The 15,931-nt window shown below is 36.8% G+C and overlaps 1 protein-coding gene across 6 annotated transcripts in view; it reads left to right on the forward strand.

The window, feature by feature from the left end:
• The window catches only part of LOC139971205 (uncharacterized), a 122,449-nt gene extending 107,798 nt beyond the window's left edge, over nucleotides 1–14,651 (forward strand). For all 6 annotated transcript variants that reach the window (XM_071977477.1, XM_071977475.1, XM_071977474.1 and 3 more), the window contains one exon: nucleotides 7,392–14,651. In XM_071977477.1, coding sequence (XP_071833578.1) covers nucleotides 7,392–8,705 — 1,314 coding nt within the window. In that variant the 3' untranslated portion in view covers nucleotides 8,706–14,651. The remainder of the gene's footprint in view (nucleotides 1–7,391) is intronic.
• Nucleotides 14,652–15,931: the final 1,280 nt, after the last annotated feature.

Genomic DNA, 15,931 nt, shown 5'->3' on the forward strand with positions numbered 1-15,931 from the left:
AAAAAAAGACAGGGTGCTTTCTGTGAAACTGTTGGAATCAAATCCTAGACCTAGAAGACAGTAGTTACCTCATTTGTGTATTTGGGTATTCTATGTTTATGTTTTAATTAATAAATGCAATTTTAAGTAGGAAACTTCTGTTCACTTTCTTCCACCACACCCCCTCCCCCCCCCCCCCACAGCTAAATCAGTGGCAACAACTCTGCTCCATTCTTTGTGTTGCACAGTTGACTCTGGAATGATATATACTGTATATCTGCTCATGAAGAGTGTAAGACCAGTTACTGTAGTTCTGTATAGTCCTAATTAAAAAGGTTTAGTTTGCAGACATGTGTCAAGTGAAGAGATAAAGTTGGCTTTTATTAATGTAGATTTAACCAGGACAGAGACTATTTTTCCTTTATAGCCCCAAACTGACTGCCTTTTTCTGTTCTTTCAGCTCTTCATTTCATGTACTCCCCCCCCCTCACCCATGTTATTCCCCAGTTACTAAATAAGGACAAATTTGGTAATTGAATCACCTGTTAAAAAATTATCACTGGCTTCCTATGACTTATATGTTTAAGACATGTAGATCCATAAAGTGTCTTAAAGGACAGAATCCTCCTAACTAATATAGAGAAGCCATGCAAGCATTTCCCTGTGCCCATGCACTGATTCAAACAAAAACAAGAACTTTCACGTAAATGCAACAAATCTGTTGGTCAGCATTATGACCGGCTGTAAGCTACAATTCAACTTCATCTTGATATAAAGTCAAGATACGCTATCTCACCATCACTTGACACACTTATAGGACCGGTATCCTGAAGCACTCGGTAAGAACACCCGACCTCTTGATAAAAAGTAAAAAGGTTAATGCTCAATACAACAGTTTTACTCACCATGCTGTTTGTCCTCGTCAGAGGATACAATCTCTCTCAATGCAAACGTTGTAAGTGTATTCAGTAATGGAGATAAGATGGTCAGGCTGTTAAAGGTAAATTTGTTCGGCAAACAGAGTGAAATTATATTGATGAAAGAGTTATGTAGTTAAACGTTAAAATTGGTGACCTCATTTAAATTAAAAAGGCTCCTAAGAACAGTAGAAATGCATATTCATAGATTTTAGCTATAAAGTTGTTCAATTTTGCAGTGTTTTTCTTTGATAATGGGTGAAGATTTTGAGTGACACATTTTCTAAAATGGAAAGATTTGAGAAAGATTTGTGGCCTATTTCATCACAGAGATTATAATGTGTGATGAAGTCACATGTGACTTCATCAGGAAATAAAGTGACTTGTCACAACTCATTGTCATCCATATTCCTTCTAATCTTTAGCCTGTTAGACTGAAAAGTTTCAGAAAGTTGTTCTTTTGAGGTTCTAAACCAGCTCAGTTTTCTCTAGAGAAAGCCATATTTTAGTACATTTTAGTAGAATTAGTACATGCTTGTCTTTATTCTCTGTAACTTTAATATTGGATTAAATGTGTGAAATGATAAAAATAGTGTATGAATAAAACCACAAACATTCAATTACAGATTCAGAATTAAGAAGAAATTTAAAGAGACCATTGTTTGACAAGTAAAAAGTAGAAAAGCTCCTCTCTAAATTGATAAATAAAAAAACCCATACATGAATGATACTATAATAGATGTTTCTTCTACAATTGCCATCAACCACCCTGCTTCTTTTTTTCTGAATAACATTTATTTTCAAAATTTCAAGACAAATCTCTCCAGAATGAACAGGCAATCATAGAGTTTTTTTGCCACCTGACAGACATCACAAAACTTACTTCAAATGCATATTTTGAGTCTTTTTATACGGATCCTACTTAGCAGGTAGCACCATAGAGCTCACTTGCATTCCTAACATCCTCGGCCATATAACATGAACGTATGCATTCATACTAATATTAATACAAAATTTTGCTGGATAAATTATTTCCATTTGTGTGACATGGGTACCATGATTACGAAAGTCTCAAAGTGAGTAGAATCGATAAGTTATGCAGACAGAAAATAAATATGTTCGCTTTGAGCATAACTCTAAAATGCTTTATTTGCATTATTAAAATTGGACATTTGTATGACATAGGTACCATGATTACGAAAGTCTCAAAGTGAGTAGAATCGATAAGTTATGCAGACAGAAAATAAATACGTTCGCTTTGAGCATAACTCTAAAATGCTTTATTTGCATGATTAAAGTTGGACATGGTTCCTTGATTACTAATTACTCAAAGGAGAGTAGCATTGACAAATTATACCGACAGATAATAAAATACATTTGCTTTAGGTTTTTTACTTTTAAGATGCTTATTTTCGTTTCAAGTTTTGAAATGAATTTTTCAAGATTGATGTAATGGAGAACAAAAATACTATTTAGAAGCTTCCGTGAAGAAGCGACGTCTGGCGGGATAATCCATCAAGCTTGGTTAATATTTTATTTCAGTTTTCTCTTGTCTTTGTCTTATTTCCTCTCTTTTTTCATTTTTCCTTCTGTTTTGTTTATTTTTCAATTGATAAAAATGACATTTACAAGCAGTTAAATGATGTATCTAAGTTTTAGAATATTATAGACCTCTTTAATGGACACACAGAATGAGATTCCCATTTAGTAAAGTGCAGTTTCTTTGATTAGTTAAATTGCTTTCTAGCCTTTTATGATGAAAGCTTAAAAAAAAAGAAAATACACTCTTTGTGTGAAAGTGAATTTCACTGTCTCAGTCAACTTAAACAAGAAGGAATCAAGCTGACAAAAAAAAATCCCGGTATATTACTGCCTTTAAGCCTCCGTTTACAATATTCATATAAAAACAAGACTATAGGAAAACAGGAATGAACATAAATTTGAGAGTGTTCGATCAAAAAGTTCATTAAGCTACATATTCCTCAACAAGCGTCTCCCTCATCTATATACCCAAATATATCACAAAGGCCGGGTAAAAGCATGAAATTTGACAAATAAGTCTATATATTTTCTATTGATTTATTTATAAGTTCACGGAGAGCAGAGAACAGAAAACGGTCATGTTTTACGTGCAGTCGACACATTTTACATGCAGTTTATTAATTGTATGCATGTTCTCCATATATACATTACGTTTAGGGATACGTGAATTCCGCACATCCTTAAAAAAGTATTTTACCGACAGATTGTGCATGTTTAGATGCATTTGGCATGTAAGACTTTGATGTGCATTTGAGGGAGACTAGGCCCACTTCAAATCTATGTTATGTGTCTATACGTGGCCTACAATTCATTTGAATGGGCTGTATGGCAGTGACATACACAGGATTCGATGGGGGGGAGGGGATGAATTGGCAATTTTACCCGACTAAATTTTGTTGTGGCATGATCCTTTATGGTCGGCTATACATAGGCAGTTAAAAATTATACCAAAAAAAGGTGTGGCGGGGGGGGGGGTGGTTGAATGTGACTTATATGATGCAGGGTAGGGTTCTCCTGCAGTCAAGAATTGAAAGATTAGTTGTCAAATGGTATATACATATGTAAATTTGGGCAATAATTAGGTCTAAATGAAAAGTACTTTTGAATTTTGGAATAATCTTCTGACTGAACATTTCCCCTACTAGCAATGGAGGTGGGGCCTTCCCCCATGCCCCCCCACCTTTATGCATGCAACTGTTGTATGTGTATGGCTGTTACATTTCTCCAACATAATATGTCGTCCAGCCTTCCCGTGAATGACTACACTTACAAGAATATTTCTTTGTTATGAAAGAGAGGAACAGATCCAAATGAAGACCAAACTGCACCTTCTGCTAAAATATACAGAGCTAGGTGAAAGTATGATCGTTAGAAAGACTGACGTATACATGGATCCTAGAGGAACCTTCAGAAATATAGAACATGTCTCTTCACGTGTATCCTTGTGGAAGGAGAGTTGGGACTCTGATTGGCATTTTTAACTTAGGGAGGATCTGTCTCTGTACCATTTTACATAGAGTTTGTATCATCTAACTTAGGGAAGGATCTGTCTCTGTATCATTTTACATAGAGTTTGTATTACCTAACTTAGGGAAGGATCTGTCTCTGTACCATTTTACATAGGGTTTTTATTATCTAACATAGGGGAGGATCTGTCTCAGTACCAGTTTACATAGAGTTTGTATTATGTAACTTAGGGGAGGATCTGTCTCTGTACCATTTACATAGAGTTTGTATTATGTAACTTAGGGAAGGATCTGTCTCCGTACCATTTTACATAGAGTTTGTATTATCTAACTTAGGGAAGGATCTGCCTCTGTACCATTTTACATAGAGTTTTAATTATCTAACATTGGGGAGGATCTGTCTCTGTACCATTTTACATAGGGTTTGTATTATCTAACTTTGGGAAGGGTCTGCCTCCGTACCAGTTTACATAGAGTTTGTATTATGTAACTTAGGGAAGGATCTGTCTCTGTACCATTTTACATAGAGTTTGTATTATCTAACTTAGGGAAGGATCTGTCTCTGTACCATTTTACATAGAGTTTGTATTATGTAACTTAGGGAAGGGTCTGCCTTCGTACCAGTTTACATAGAGTTTGTATTATCTAACTTAGGGAAGGATCTGCCTCCGTACCAGTTTACATAGAGTTTGTATTATCTAACTTAGGGAAGGATCTGTCTCCGTACCATTTTACATAGAGTTTGTATTATCTAACTTAGGGAAGGATATGTCTCTGTACCATTTTACATAGAGTTTGTATTATCTAACTTAGGGAAGGATCTGTCTCTGTACCATTTTACATAGAGTTTGTATGATCTACTGTAACTTAGGGAAGGGTCTGCCTCCGTACCAGTTTACATAGAGTTTGTATTATGTAACTTAGGGAAGGATCTGTCTCTGTACCATTTTACATAGAGTTTGTATTATGTAACTTAGGGAAGGGTCTGCCTTCGTACCAGTTTACATAGAGTTTGTATTATCTAACTTAGGGAAGGATCTGCCTCCGTACCAGTTTACATAGAGTTTGTATTATGTAACTTAGGGAAGGATCTGTCTCCGTACCATTTTACATAGAGTTTGTATTATCTAACTTAGGGAAGGATATGTCTCTGTACCATTTTACATAGAGTTTGTATTACCTAACTTAGGGAAGGATCTGTCTCTGTACCATTTTACATAGAGTTTGTATTATGTAACTTAGGGAAGGGTCTGCCTTCGTACCAGTTTACATAGAGTTTGTATTATCTAACTTAGGGAAGGATCTGCCTCCGTACCAGTTTACATAGAGTTTGTATTATGTAACTTAGGGAAGGATCTGTCTCCGTACCATTTTACATAGAGTTTTTATATCTAACTTTGGGAAGGGTCTGCCTCAGTACCAGTTTACATAGAGTTTGTATGATCTAACTTAGGGAAGGGTCTGCCTCCGTACCAGTTTACATAGAGTTTGTATTATGTAACTTAGGGAAGGGTCTGCCTCCGTACCATTTTACATAGAGTTTGTATTATCTAACTTAGGGAAGGATCTGCCTCCGTACCATTTTACATAGAGTTTGTATTATCTAACTTAGGGAAGGGTCTGCCGCAGTACCAGTTTACATAGAGTTTGTATGATCTACTGTAACTTAGGGGAGGATCTGCCTCCGTACCAGTTTACATAGAGTTTGTATTATGTAACTTAGGGGAGGATCTGTCTCCGTACCATTTTACATAGAGTTTGTATTATCTAACTTAGGGAAGGATCTGCCTCCGTACCATTTTACATAGTTTGTTTTTTGGGCTGTTGCAGTTAAAGGAAAAATTAGAAACTGTCAATGAAATTACTCATCCATTAAAAATTACCTAGCTAAGTAAAAGACTTGACGTCGTGGTAACAATCATCTCATTACACGTACCCTTGTGGAAGGAAATTATAGGTAGTCTGAAATTGGCATTTCTAACTCAATTGTGCTCTTCGAATTTTGTGTAAAATTTTAGGTAGACATGTAACTCTTGCCAATTCAGCTTCATCTAATCAGAAATCAAAGTTGGCATTTTATTCGCCTCAATTTATTTGAATAATTGAGAGCGAGTTTTGGACAAAAATTTAAGCAACACACATTGTTGATTGTGTAATATCTTATCTAAAAATGAGAAATACAGATAAGCTTGACAGGCCGTTAGAACACAAAATATCAAACCAGGCAGTTACCTGCGATGATCCTCAAAAATCCTCTGAAAATTGAGATGTCTGAAAATATTGTATATATTGTATTATATATGAAATCCTATCATCTAAACTTGTTGCTTCTTATCCTTTCATATCCAGTTATTCTTCTTTTTAACATATTATATGACTCCTCTTTATAAATTTTTTATTTATACTGGAATGAATAAATAAATGAACAAATAAGTAAACATTGCCTAAATGCACGCTAGAAAACGGACTTAAACTGAAATTTGCTTTAGCCTAAGATTCTCGACAATTTTCAAACAAATATTGCACATTCCAGAGCTGACATGTAGACGTCTAGGAGATCACGGTAAATTGAGTTTTGCCTCAATCTCATTACTCGTCTAAGAAAATGTTTGTGAGAGAATAATATACGGCCTTTAGACCCCAAGTGCCCATTTACAATCCATCATGTCCAGAATTCAGACAGTCGAATCAGATTTGTCTTCGTATCTCGTCGGAGTTTGCCTGCTGTAGGTACGACTATAATGAAGCCTCATTAAAGACAAGAATTTATGTACCAAGCGATTTGAATGGGACAATCCCTCGTCACGTAATCCACAAGAACGTCAGGAAGAGCTGGTTTACATGTACGTTGGATTGACCAATCACAGTTTAGATTGCTGTCATGCTCTGAGTTCCTGAGGGGCGAGGACTGACAACATTTTTGAAAGCATTCAATCCCATCTAAGAGGTGCATATTTTCTATTACAGGATTGACATGATTTCCCAGTGTGAGATAAATTTGTTGAGATTTCAGCCAGTGTATCATACAATTATTTCATTTGATGTCAGCCTTGCCAGCAGAGGGAAGGAAATTGCAACGAGACATAAGAAGTTGGCTTTTAAATTAAAACAAAATATTTACCTGCAAAGACCACTCCCAGATCATGCATTGGCATCTACAGTAGACCATTTTATGGGTCCATTTATCTGCCAGCTCCGAGCCACCTATTATACTTTAAGTCAGTGAGACTCTTTCTGTTTTATTGTAGGTATTTTATTAAACCATAACAAGGAAAATTGAATGTGTTAGCATAAAATTGATGCTTCATTTATAAAGAGATTGGCTAGCCCCTTTCAAATTGATATACATTTAAAGGACATATTTATCAAATATGTTGGTCAAACTTAGTTGTTATGTGGTAACTTTTATAAGCTGCTGTACAAGAAAGTGGATGTGAACAATGACTTCATTGTTTTATGTCTTTGTTGTTTTTTCTTTACCCCACAGCTTCCCAATGAGCTGCAGTATTATGTGCACCAGATCATGGCAGAGACTTCAGGAGGAAACATTTCTCAGGGTAATAACAATAACACTTCCAATGCAAACCCAACAACGTCCCCTAAAGTAACCAACCCCAAGCAACCACTTCTAAATTCCGGTGACCAGGTGACCTCCCAGTACGGTGTGCTGTCATCCCGGATATACGACACCGTGCCGGCAAACGTGGTCGCACGGGCGATCCAGAGGAGGGATGATGCCGAGAAGAAAGAGATGGAGAAGTTACTTCAGATCACATCGCGGAGACGGAAGCCAGGCAGCAGTACGGTTGTGATTATGCATGACAAGGGTGTTCAGACATTATACCCCTACTTGAGCGATAAGAAGTACGACATGCTCTGCGTTAAGTGCGGCGTTAACATGCGAGATGTCACGTTGGAAGAGGAAGACTTGGTGCAAGTTGATCCCCCGGAGGAAAAGAAACCGGAACCGCCACCAAAGGAACCGGAGAAACCCCCCCTGGTAAACCTCTTAGATCTATCCGATACGACCACCGTACAGAAACCGGAAGCAAAGGAGAGCCTCCTGTTAGATTTTCTCGACAGTCCTAACATTCCACCTCCCGAACCTCCCATCGTTGAGACAGTCCAAACACCAGGTCAAGCTCTGGCAGAGCTGCTCTATGGCGGTATGGAGGAGGAGAAGAAAGCAGAAGAGGACAATGCAAGCAATACTGCATCCTCCCAGGGGAGTGCCACCCCAGGAGACTCAGGGGTCTTTGAAGAGGTCTCTCCGATAGCAACCGACCCTCCCCTCAGTCAAGAGACCAACGAAGCCAGTAACGGTGAAGACAGCAGTTCTCAACCAGAGGCTGAGGCAGTGATGAACGGGAAAGGTGAGAAGAACATCGACTCGGAGGAAGAGGAAGGATCTGCAAAAGTCGCCCCGGAGGAGAACGATAAGATCGACGACCCACCCGCAGAGATTAAACCACCGGCAAAGGTCAACCGCAAACCGCCACCCAATAAAGTTGGACCCCAGCCTGCTCGTAAAGCACCGCCTCGAGTCAACGGAAATCAGATGAACCAACGAAACCAGCCAAGCAGACCCCTGGGAAATAAACCCAAGAACCCAATGGATGGTAATCAGATTAAAGCAGGGAAGCCAGAGGCTAAAGTTAGCCCAGTCACAAAGACAATAGAGCCACCAGCTCCCAAATCCAGTCCCAAACCTAAGGTCACCAAGTCTAAGATGGAAGAACCGATACCAAAAGCCACTCAGGTGAAAAGTCAAGGGCAGCACTACATGCAAACAAGCGTATGACATCAGAATAAATACACAAAACTATTCGCCTGAGAATTCTAAATGCCAACGACTTCCAACTGTTCATTTTCCCCGAGCTTTGGCTTAGGAAACTGACGCTATCATGATGTTTCATGTTAGGCCATTGAAAAGTGTTTTGATTATGTTAATACTAGCTTGGAGCAACAGCCATGCCCATTATACATTCAACAGCTCTCAGCAGTGGCTGCCTGACAGTTCCTGATGCGGGATGATCAGCCATAGAAGATGTACGCATATATAAGCTCCTACGATGAATTGATACGAAACAAGAGGCAGCTCTGATTAAACCTCTTGGCTACGAGAATTAAATTCATCGCAGACAGCGGGTTTGAAAGTTTTGTTCAAGTTATGATGAGAATACGAAATCGGCAAGCTGAAGCACAGATTTTTTGTTGTTTGCGGGCAAAGTTTGTCTACAAGCAGTAATATTTCAACTAAATGTGAGATGTGTGAAGGATTGTTTTTTTAAACATATGAAACTGCAGAACAACAGCCATAATGAAAGTAATGGTAAAGGAAACAGTGTCCATCGTCTGAAGAGCAAGACGGCCAGGTTAAAGTTCTCTGTACAATCAATTCCTTTTCTTGTGTCTGGGTTGACTCTTTATATAAAGGCAAGACATAAGTCATTTCAAACTATCAAGATATTGGTTAATTAATCTGTTGTAATATAAACACTAGTAATCATGTTCGTCTATGAAAATGAAGGTGATCCATGAAACTGAAAACAAAATGAAAAATGTGATAAGTTCTTGATCAGTTTACATACCTAATAATGTCCATATTCAGCATACATATCACATTCTTGAATCACAGGAGACACTAATACCTTAAAAGATGACTTTATAGCAAAAAAAAAACAATTAATTTTGATATATTGTAGATGGCTATTAAAAAGCTATACTATTTGTCCAGGTTGTTCTTCTATACTTCTTTTATGGTTGGAGAATGATCCTTTAAACATTGGAGGCTTATCAATCCAAGTGGCTGGACAACTTAGTTTAGCACATTATAGAATAGGCTAGCTTCTCAGAATCAACTATTGTGTCCTCAAATGACAATCTCCTCACTATGCATTCTTTGTCCAGGCAAAAATGGTGTTAGATGCCTTCAGTGGGTTCTCTGCTTGAAGTCTAATGGAGATTTCTTAAATCGAGTATAGAGATTGTAAAACGATAGGTGTGAAAATCACCAATTTGAACTGGCCTGAAGAGCTGCCATCATGATTGATTTTAGCCTTAAAGGAGAATTCTGAGGCATTAAGGCTATTTGAAAGGTGAATATCTTGAAAACTGTAATGTCTCCAAGATCATTACTTGCACTAAAATTATCTTCTTTTGATTTCTCTCCTTTCCTTTGTTTCTTGGCATATGGCACATCAACATTAAACTTTTGGCTAAAGTTATTCTTTGAATATAACATCACATTAGCTGCAAGTTAATATTTTGTGTAACCACTTAAAAAGCTAAAGAAAGAAAGAATTTCATCACTTGTGATCAGACATTTTTTTTTTTGTGAGGATATGTTCAGAAATTTATATTTGAGAGGACATTGTTCAGATGTGTATTTCTTGTGAGGACATGAGACATTTTTGTGAGGACATGTTCCAAACTTCATTAAGTCCCTGCGTGGTGCTCTATATTTCCTTCAAACGCAATCATGATAGATTCGCTGCTAGGAAATATTTCCGTCGGTTTATTTAATTGTTGGTGTATGGACACCACTCCTCTCTGAATTTGGTTATCGCAAGGATTGGAGTAAACCTATGGACCTCAGTTCCTGTATGATAGTTTTAATTTTTTATTATTATTATTATTATTGTTTTTTACACATCAGCTGTAATTTACTTGCAGACTTTTTTTACATGTATATTTACAAATAAACAAACAAACAAATAATGGAGAGGGACAAGATTTTGCAGTTGATATTATAGATGAAAATCACATTAATTCAGACACAGGGTGTGATATCTTAAGGTCAGGTCTTGATACATGGAAGGCGTTTGTTTCTTTTCTGTGCCCTGCAATAGCTTTTGGAATACCAACTAGCAGCATTGATTGTAGATGGCTTGTATCTGGTTATGTCTTTGTACTTCATTTATAGTATTCTCAAGTTTGAATGAAAAGAATAAAAAACGATGATTATTAAGTCTCTTCTTATGATGCAGAAACATACGTGTAATGAAAAACATCGACTTTGTAAACAAATATACGCCGTCTTGAAAATATGTATATTGACCAATTCCTCAATTCCAGTTGAAAAAAACAACTTAACGCAAAATTATGTATAAAAAAAATTTAAATAAATATGTGTGTCGAGTGGGCTGCTGATAACGAAGAAGAAATGTCACGGCGCTTTGTAAATAGGCATTTGAAGTCATAAATAATCTATGCACAGTAATAATGGTTTGTTTTCTTTGCCCAAATCGTACGGAGACCACAAACAATGTTATATTATGTCTTTCAGTGAAATCATCGAGCCAAGTTTACGTTGGACATCGTCGAATCGTCTTTGTACGTCAGATGTTTCTAGTGGCATCAAGCCTGCCATCTTTGTTCAAAAAAAAATTATTGTATGTGTTTGCGGATGTGATTATCATGCATAGGTGTCTATATTGCGATTTCATGCAATTCTTCGTCCAATGAGTTCTGTTCCTAACGGCAAACTCTGTGATATAGTTACACATCGTGTTCCAATGTTATCGCGTGTTGTCCCAGTTCATTTATCTACAACGTTTCTGCTTTTTTTCCCAGCAGATTGTTACAACCAACTGTCACCATAGTAGATAGCTTAATGTTAAACTCAGTCTCTGTGAGTTGTGATACAATATCACAGAAAAGTGTGTTTGTTTTTTTGCAGTTAGGGGATAAAGTGCTCCATTGTTTTTGTCCATTGTGCTTGAAAATAAAGTTGCATTACATAATTGTTAAGCTTTATGATTATCCTAGATGCATTGTCACCCGCCCTATGTGAGTCATAGTAAAGCATTACATTCTTGTGGGTGCCATTATGTCATATGTAATATCGGACCCATTCCATAACTGGTATCTATGTCGTTACCAGATTGTGGGACATTCAGATCTGGATTGTTGGCGAGTCACGAAATAACGTAAGGAGAAAGAGTCTATAAGCTTTGCATGACTGATGCTGTGTTTAATAGTCCTAGTGTGGAATTATGATGTGCTGTGTTAATTAGTCCCAGTGTGGAATTAATGATGTGCTGTTGTACATTAATATGCAGGATGACTGAAACTAACCTAGGTCAGTTGGTCAGGGCTGATGTGGTCCATGTTTCGGGAACGTGACACCCGAAATAGCCCATATGACAACAGGTTCCTATTGCTCGTATGTTTTCATATCAACAGCTGCAACAGTTCAGGCCACTCCCGTTTGTAAAAGTTTTGTATTTCATTCGACAATTGGGATAAACATTTCTCCAGAAAAATCTTGGATAATGGTACAGAAATAAGAAATATTTATGAAAGTAGAAAAACAAAAGTTGCTACAGAATTCATGTCAGTAATCTGTAATATCGTAATGAGTGTGTTGGTAGCTGTAACGATCACATCATTCCATTCCTGTGCATAATCCAATTCGGCTTTTCTACTTCAGATTGTACGGCAGTTAAAATAATTTATACTTTGAAAGAAATAATGTGCTATTTGAAGAAGTTTCCAATTTTATAATACTTGAAGAAATTATTTGAACATTCTGACTTTGAAGTCATCATAAAATTTGTTTTGGGAAAATTAAACCTACCATGTCTCAAAAGTCGCTTGTATTGAGCAGTAAATGTTAATTTTTATGAGAGTGCCCTCCACTGGGGGTCGATGTTCCTTCAAATTGTGCGTTGTCGTCGACTAGAAATAATTAATGTTCAAGGAGAAGACGGCACAGTGACCCTGATAGTCTATGTATATGGTGTGCTTACAGACTTACTCAAGTTTGACTTCGTATTTGGTGATTTTAAATAAGATTTTACACTTTTACAGACCAAGCATAGTTCGATCAATGACATACAATGTAAGAAAATGTAAGACCTAAATTTCTTCAACATGCCCCCCCCCCCCTCAAAGTTTCAATATTCACTCCCCTAAAGTTTCAGTATTCAACCCCCCCAACCCCCCCCCCCCCAAAAAAAAAATGTTTTGACGTGTTACCTCTAGGAAGATTATTTTTCATTATTATTTAAAAAAAATTATAAGAAATTATTTTTGTTTATGCAAAAAAAAAAAAAATTCTGTGGCAGATGCTTTTATTTTTGTGTCCTAGAATTGTATTTGTTTAACAGAAACTTATTAGTAATAGTGTTAAGTGTTCTTTCAAAATGACTGCCATCCGTTGACACGATGTATTCCTTCACAATGTACTTGATTTATAATGTGTCCTCATGTTTTGTTTGTTTTTGAAATTGTTCTTCCTTTCTTTCTTTTTATAAATTTGACTAACCTCTGACCTCTTTTTATTTAAACAAAAAAATTATATGAAATTAATAGCTCTGTGATATTCAATAGCTCTGTGATATTCAATAGCTCTGTGATATTCAATTTTAGTTTCTGGATAATATGTATTCAATAACATCATCCATTGCACGGTACTACTCTGACTTGTTTTACATGACTTTAATTATTTTACCTATATGCTATGGCAGAAAACCGAAAAGGGGTCACTATCAGGGATAGGTGGGGGAAGGCAGAAAACCTAAGAGGGATCATTCCAGGAGAAGGAGAGGGCAGAAACCTGGGTGGGGCCGGGTCATTTCAGGGTAAGTCACACTTTCAAAAAAGAATGTAGTGATTCTTCAAAGCTGATTTTATGGAAACAAAATTCATTAAATCTGAAAGTAGCAGCGCTACTATTTCCGTCAGCTTCCTGGAAGAAAATTGCTGTAAATTCTTTCCGAACCATCACTGTTATACAGGCTTACCGAAGGAAAATACAAATGTCCCCAAGATAGACCTAAGCTGCTTCCTTCCACACTACTATCATGTCAAGTGGTAGTGATATTCTTGTGGTTTTTGGAGATGGAAGAAGATAGAAAGTGAAAGGTGGCACTACTTTGCTCAAATTGTCACACTAGGTAATTTGACAACCACCCCCCCACCCTCCACACATCCCTTACCCTCAGCTCCTCTATTCCATTTGGCAACCTTTGTGAATTTAAATATTCAGAATCAGTAATTAAATTACTGATATTGTTTGATTGTTTTCAATATCTGTTATTTGTTCATGATGGTATGGACAGAAGCAAGGTGTGACCTGCCTGTGAACCATTCCCCATTATTTGAGAAGAGTCAATTTTGTTCTCTGTGGTCTGCTTTTATAACACCTTGTTTAACAGTATAATATATAAACCGTTTTTTGAAGGATAATATTGTGTTTTATTATCTGCTGTCTGTATTCATAATGTAATTTTATATACAGTCTTTCAGATCAACCCAATTTTAATTATTGCTAAATTAATCTGTGTTAGGATTTCTCATTTTACATTAAAGAGCAAATAGAGAGATGTGTTTCTTTAAAGCAGTATTCAGGGTTTATTCAATTCCTCCAATCACTCTACGAATGCATTTACACCAGTGGCCATATCAAACAAGAAATATTCTTTATTTTCATTCAATGGAAAAGGAAAAAAAATTCAAACTAAGCTGAAAGTGGTGGGTGGCATATCTCAATATTTCCTACATAAGTAAATAAGGTTATTAATAGTGAAAATTTAAAAAATGTGTCGTTGTCATGGCTCATAGAGTTTTTTAGTTGGATGTTAATCAAACCCAGAATGCTGCTTTAAAGATAAGTTTGTTTGCCTTTAAATAATGTAGAAAAAATCCGAGATTAATAGTTTGATTCTTTCGTTTTCTGCCATTTCTGTTGAAATTTGTTAAATATCACAGTACCGAGCATAAAAATTTGCTCTCAAACGTACTTTGTCTAATAATATCATTACTGCGGTGTCTTTTGTAACCTTGGTGATAGCAAGAGGACCGAAATGACATGGAAGAAGTAAATATTATCAGTGTAGAAATAATCTCAAAATTGTATTTAAATAGTATCACTAACAAAACAATGAAAATATTTTGTAGCTATGCTCTGTAATTTTTTTTTGTAAATCTTGCGCAAATAATAATTTAATGCTGGTGGGTTTTATTAATGACTATCATGTAGACGTGTGGGATAATAGAAAGCAGATATAATTAACAAAGAACACAAAAGCCTTTTTGTTTTTACCGTTGTGTGCGTTTATTCATCAATCAGTGGCAAATGCAAGAGGAGGGGCGAGGAGGGCTTATGACAGCCCTCCCCATCATCGGGTAGGGTGTTAAACGTTTAGTCAGGGCATATTTAAATTCAGTATGGGAAGAACTAGACCACTCCTCTGTGCCCAGACACCCTTTCATAAAGGTTCATGCCCACACCACAGCAAGTCAGTTGGTGGGGAATTGAGAATGTACCCCACTCCCTCCCCTTCTCCCCCCTCACCTTTGAAATCCTATGTACATTACTGATCACTATAGATTTCTCTATTCAACTTTCTTGGTAAATGAAATTTGATTACTAAGAGTTTGAAGATGAAAATCCCTCCACGGTTACCATACCCAATTTGACCTCAGCATGACCTACTGATGCGAATGATGAATTCACACTTGATAATAAGAATTTCCACAGGACTGAATCATGCACCATGAACAGGATTCATTACTCTGTATGTTCACATAATTTATATCACTTGGGGGGGGGGGGGAATTATCAGTAGGAATGCTGGGTTTTCATGGATTCTGCCAGAAAATTGAAAAGTTGAGGCACTTTTAATTGCAAGCATGTATTGCCAGAGGCATTGTTGTTTACACGCAGAGGGCTTGAAAAGAAGGGTATCACACACGTTTGATATTCATGTGTACGTTTACAAAAAAGATACAATGGTTTGAAATTTAAAATAGCTGGGAAATATATTTCACTTTGAAATTACATAGGGAGTTTCTCTCCTTTTCGTGCTGAAGCAGAGGGACCATACCATCTATATCCATGCACCCACCCCTCAACCCTCCCCCTACCCCTGCCTTTTACAGAAATCGTTTTTGCCTGACCATTAGGTGTGGTGAGAAGGATCAAGAAAGGAAAAGTATAGAATGTCCAGATCAATAGCATGAAGTCTGCACATAATGTGATACAACGTTGTATACAAAAATGCTTAAAATAAGAACATA

The sequence above is a fragment of the Apostichopus japonicus genome, chromosome 8 (genome assembly GCF_037975245.1).
Source record: "Apostichopus japonicus isolate 1M-3 chromosome 8, ASM3797524v1, whole genome shotgun sequence".
NCBI lineage: Eukaryota > Metazoa > Echinodermata > Holothuroidea > Aspidochirotida > Stichopodidae > Apostichopus > Apostichopus japonicus.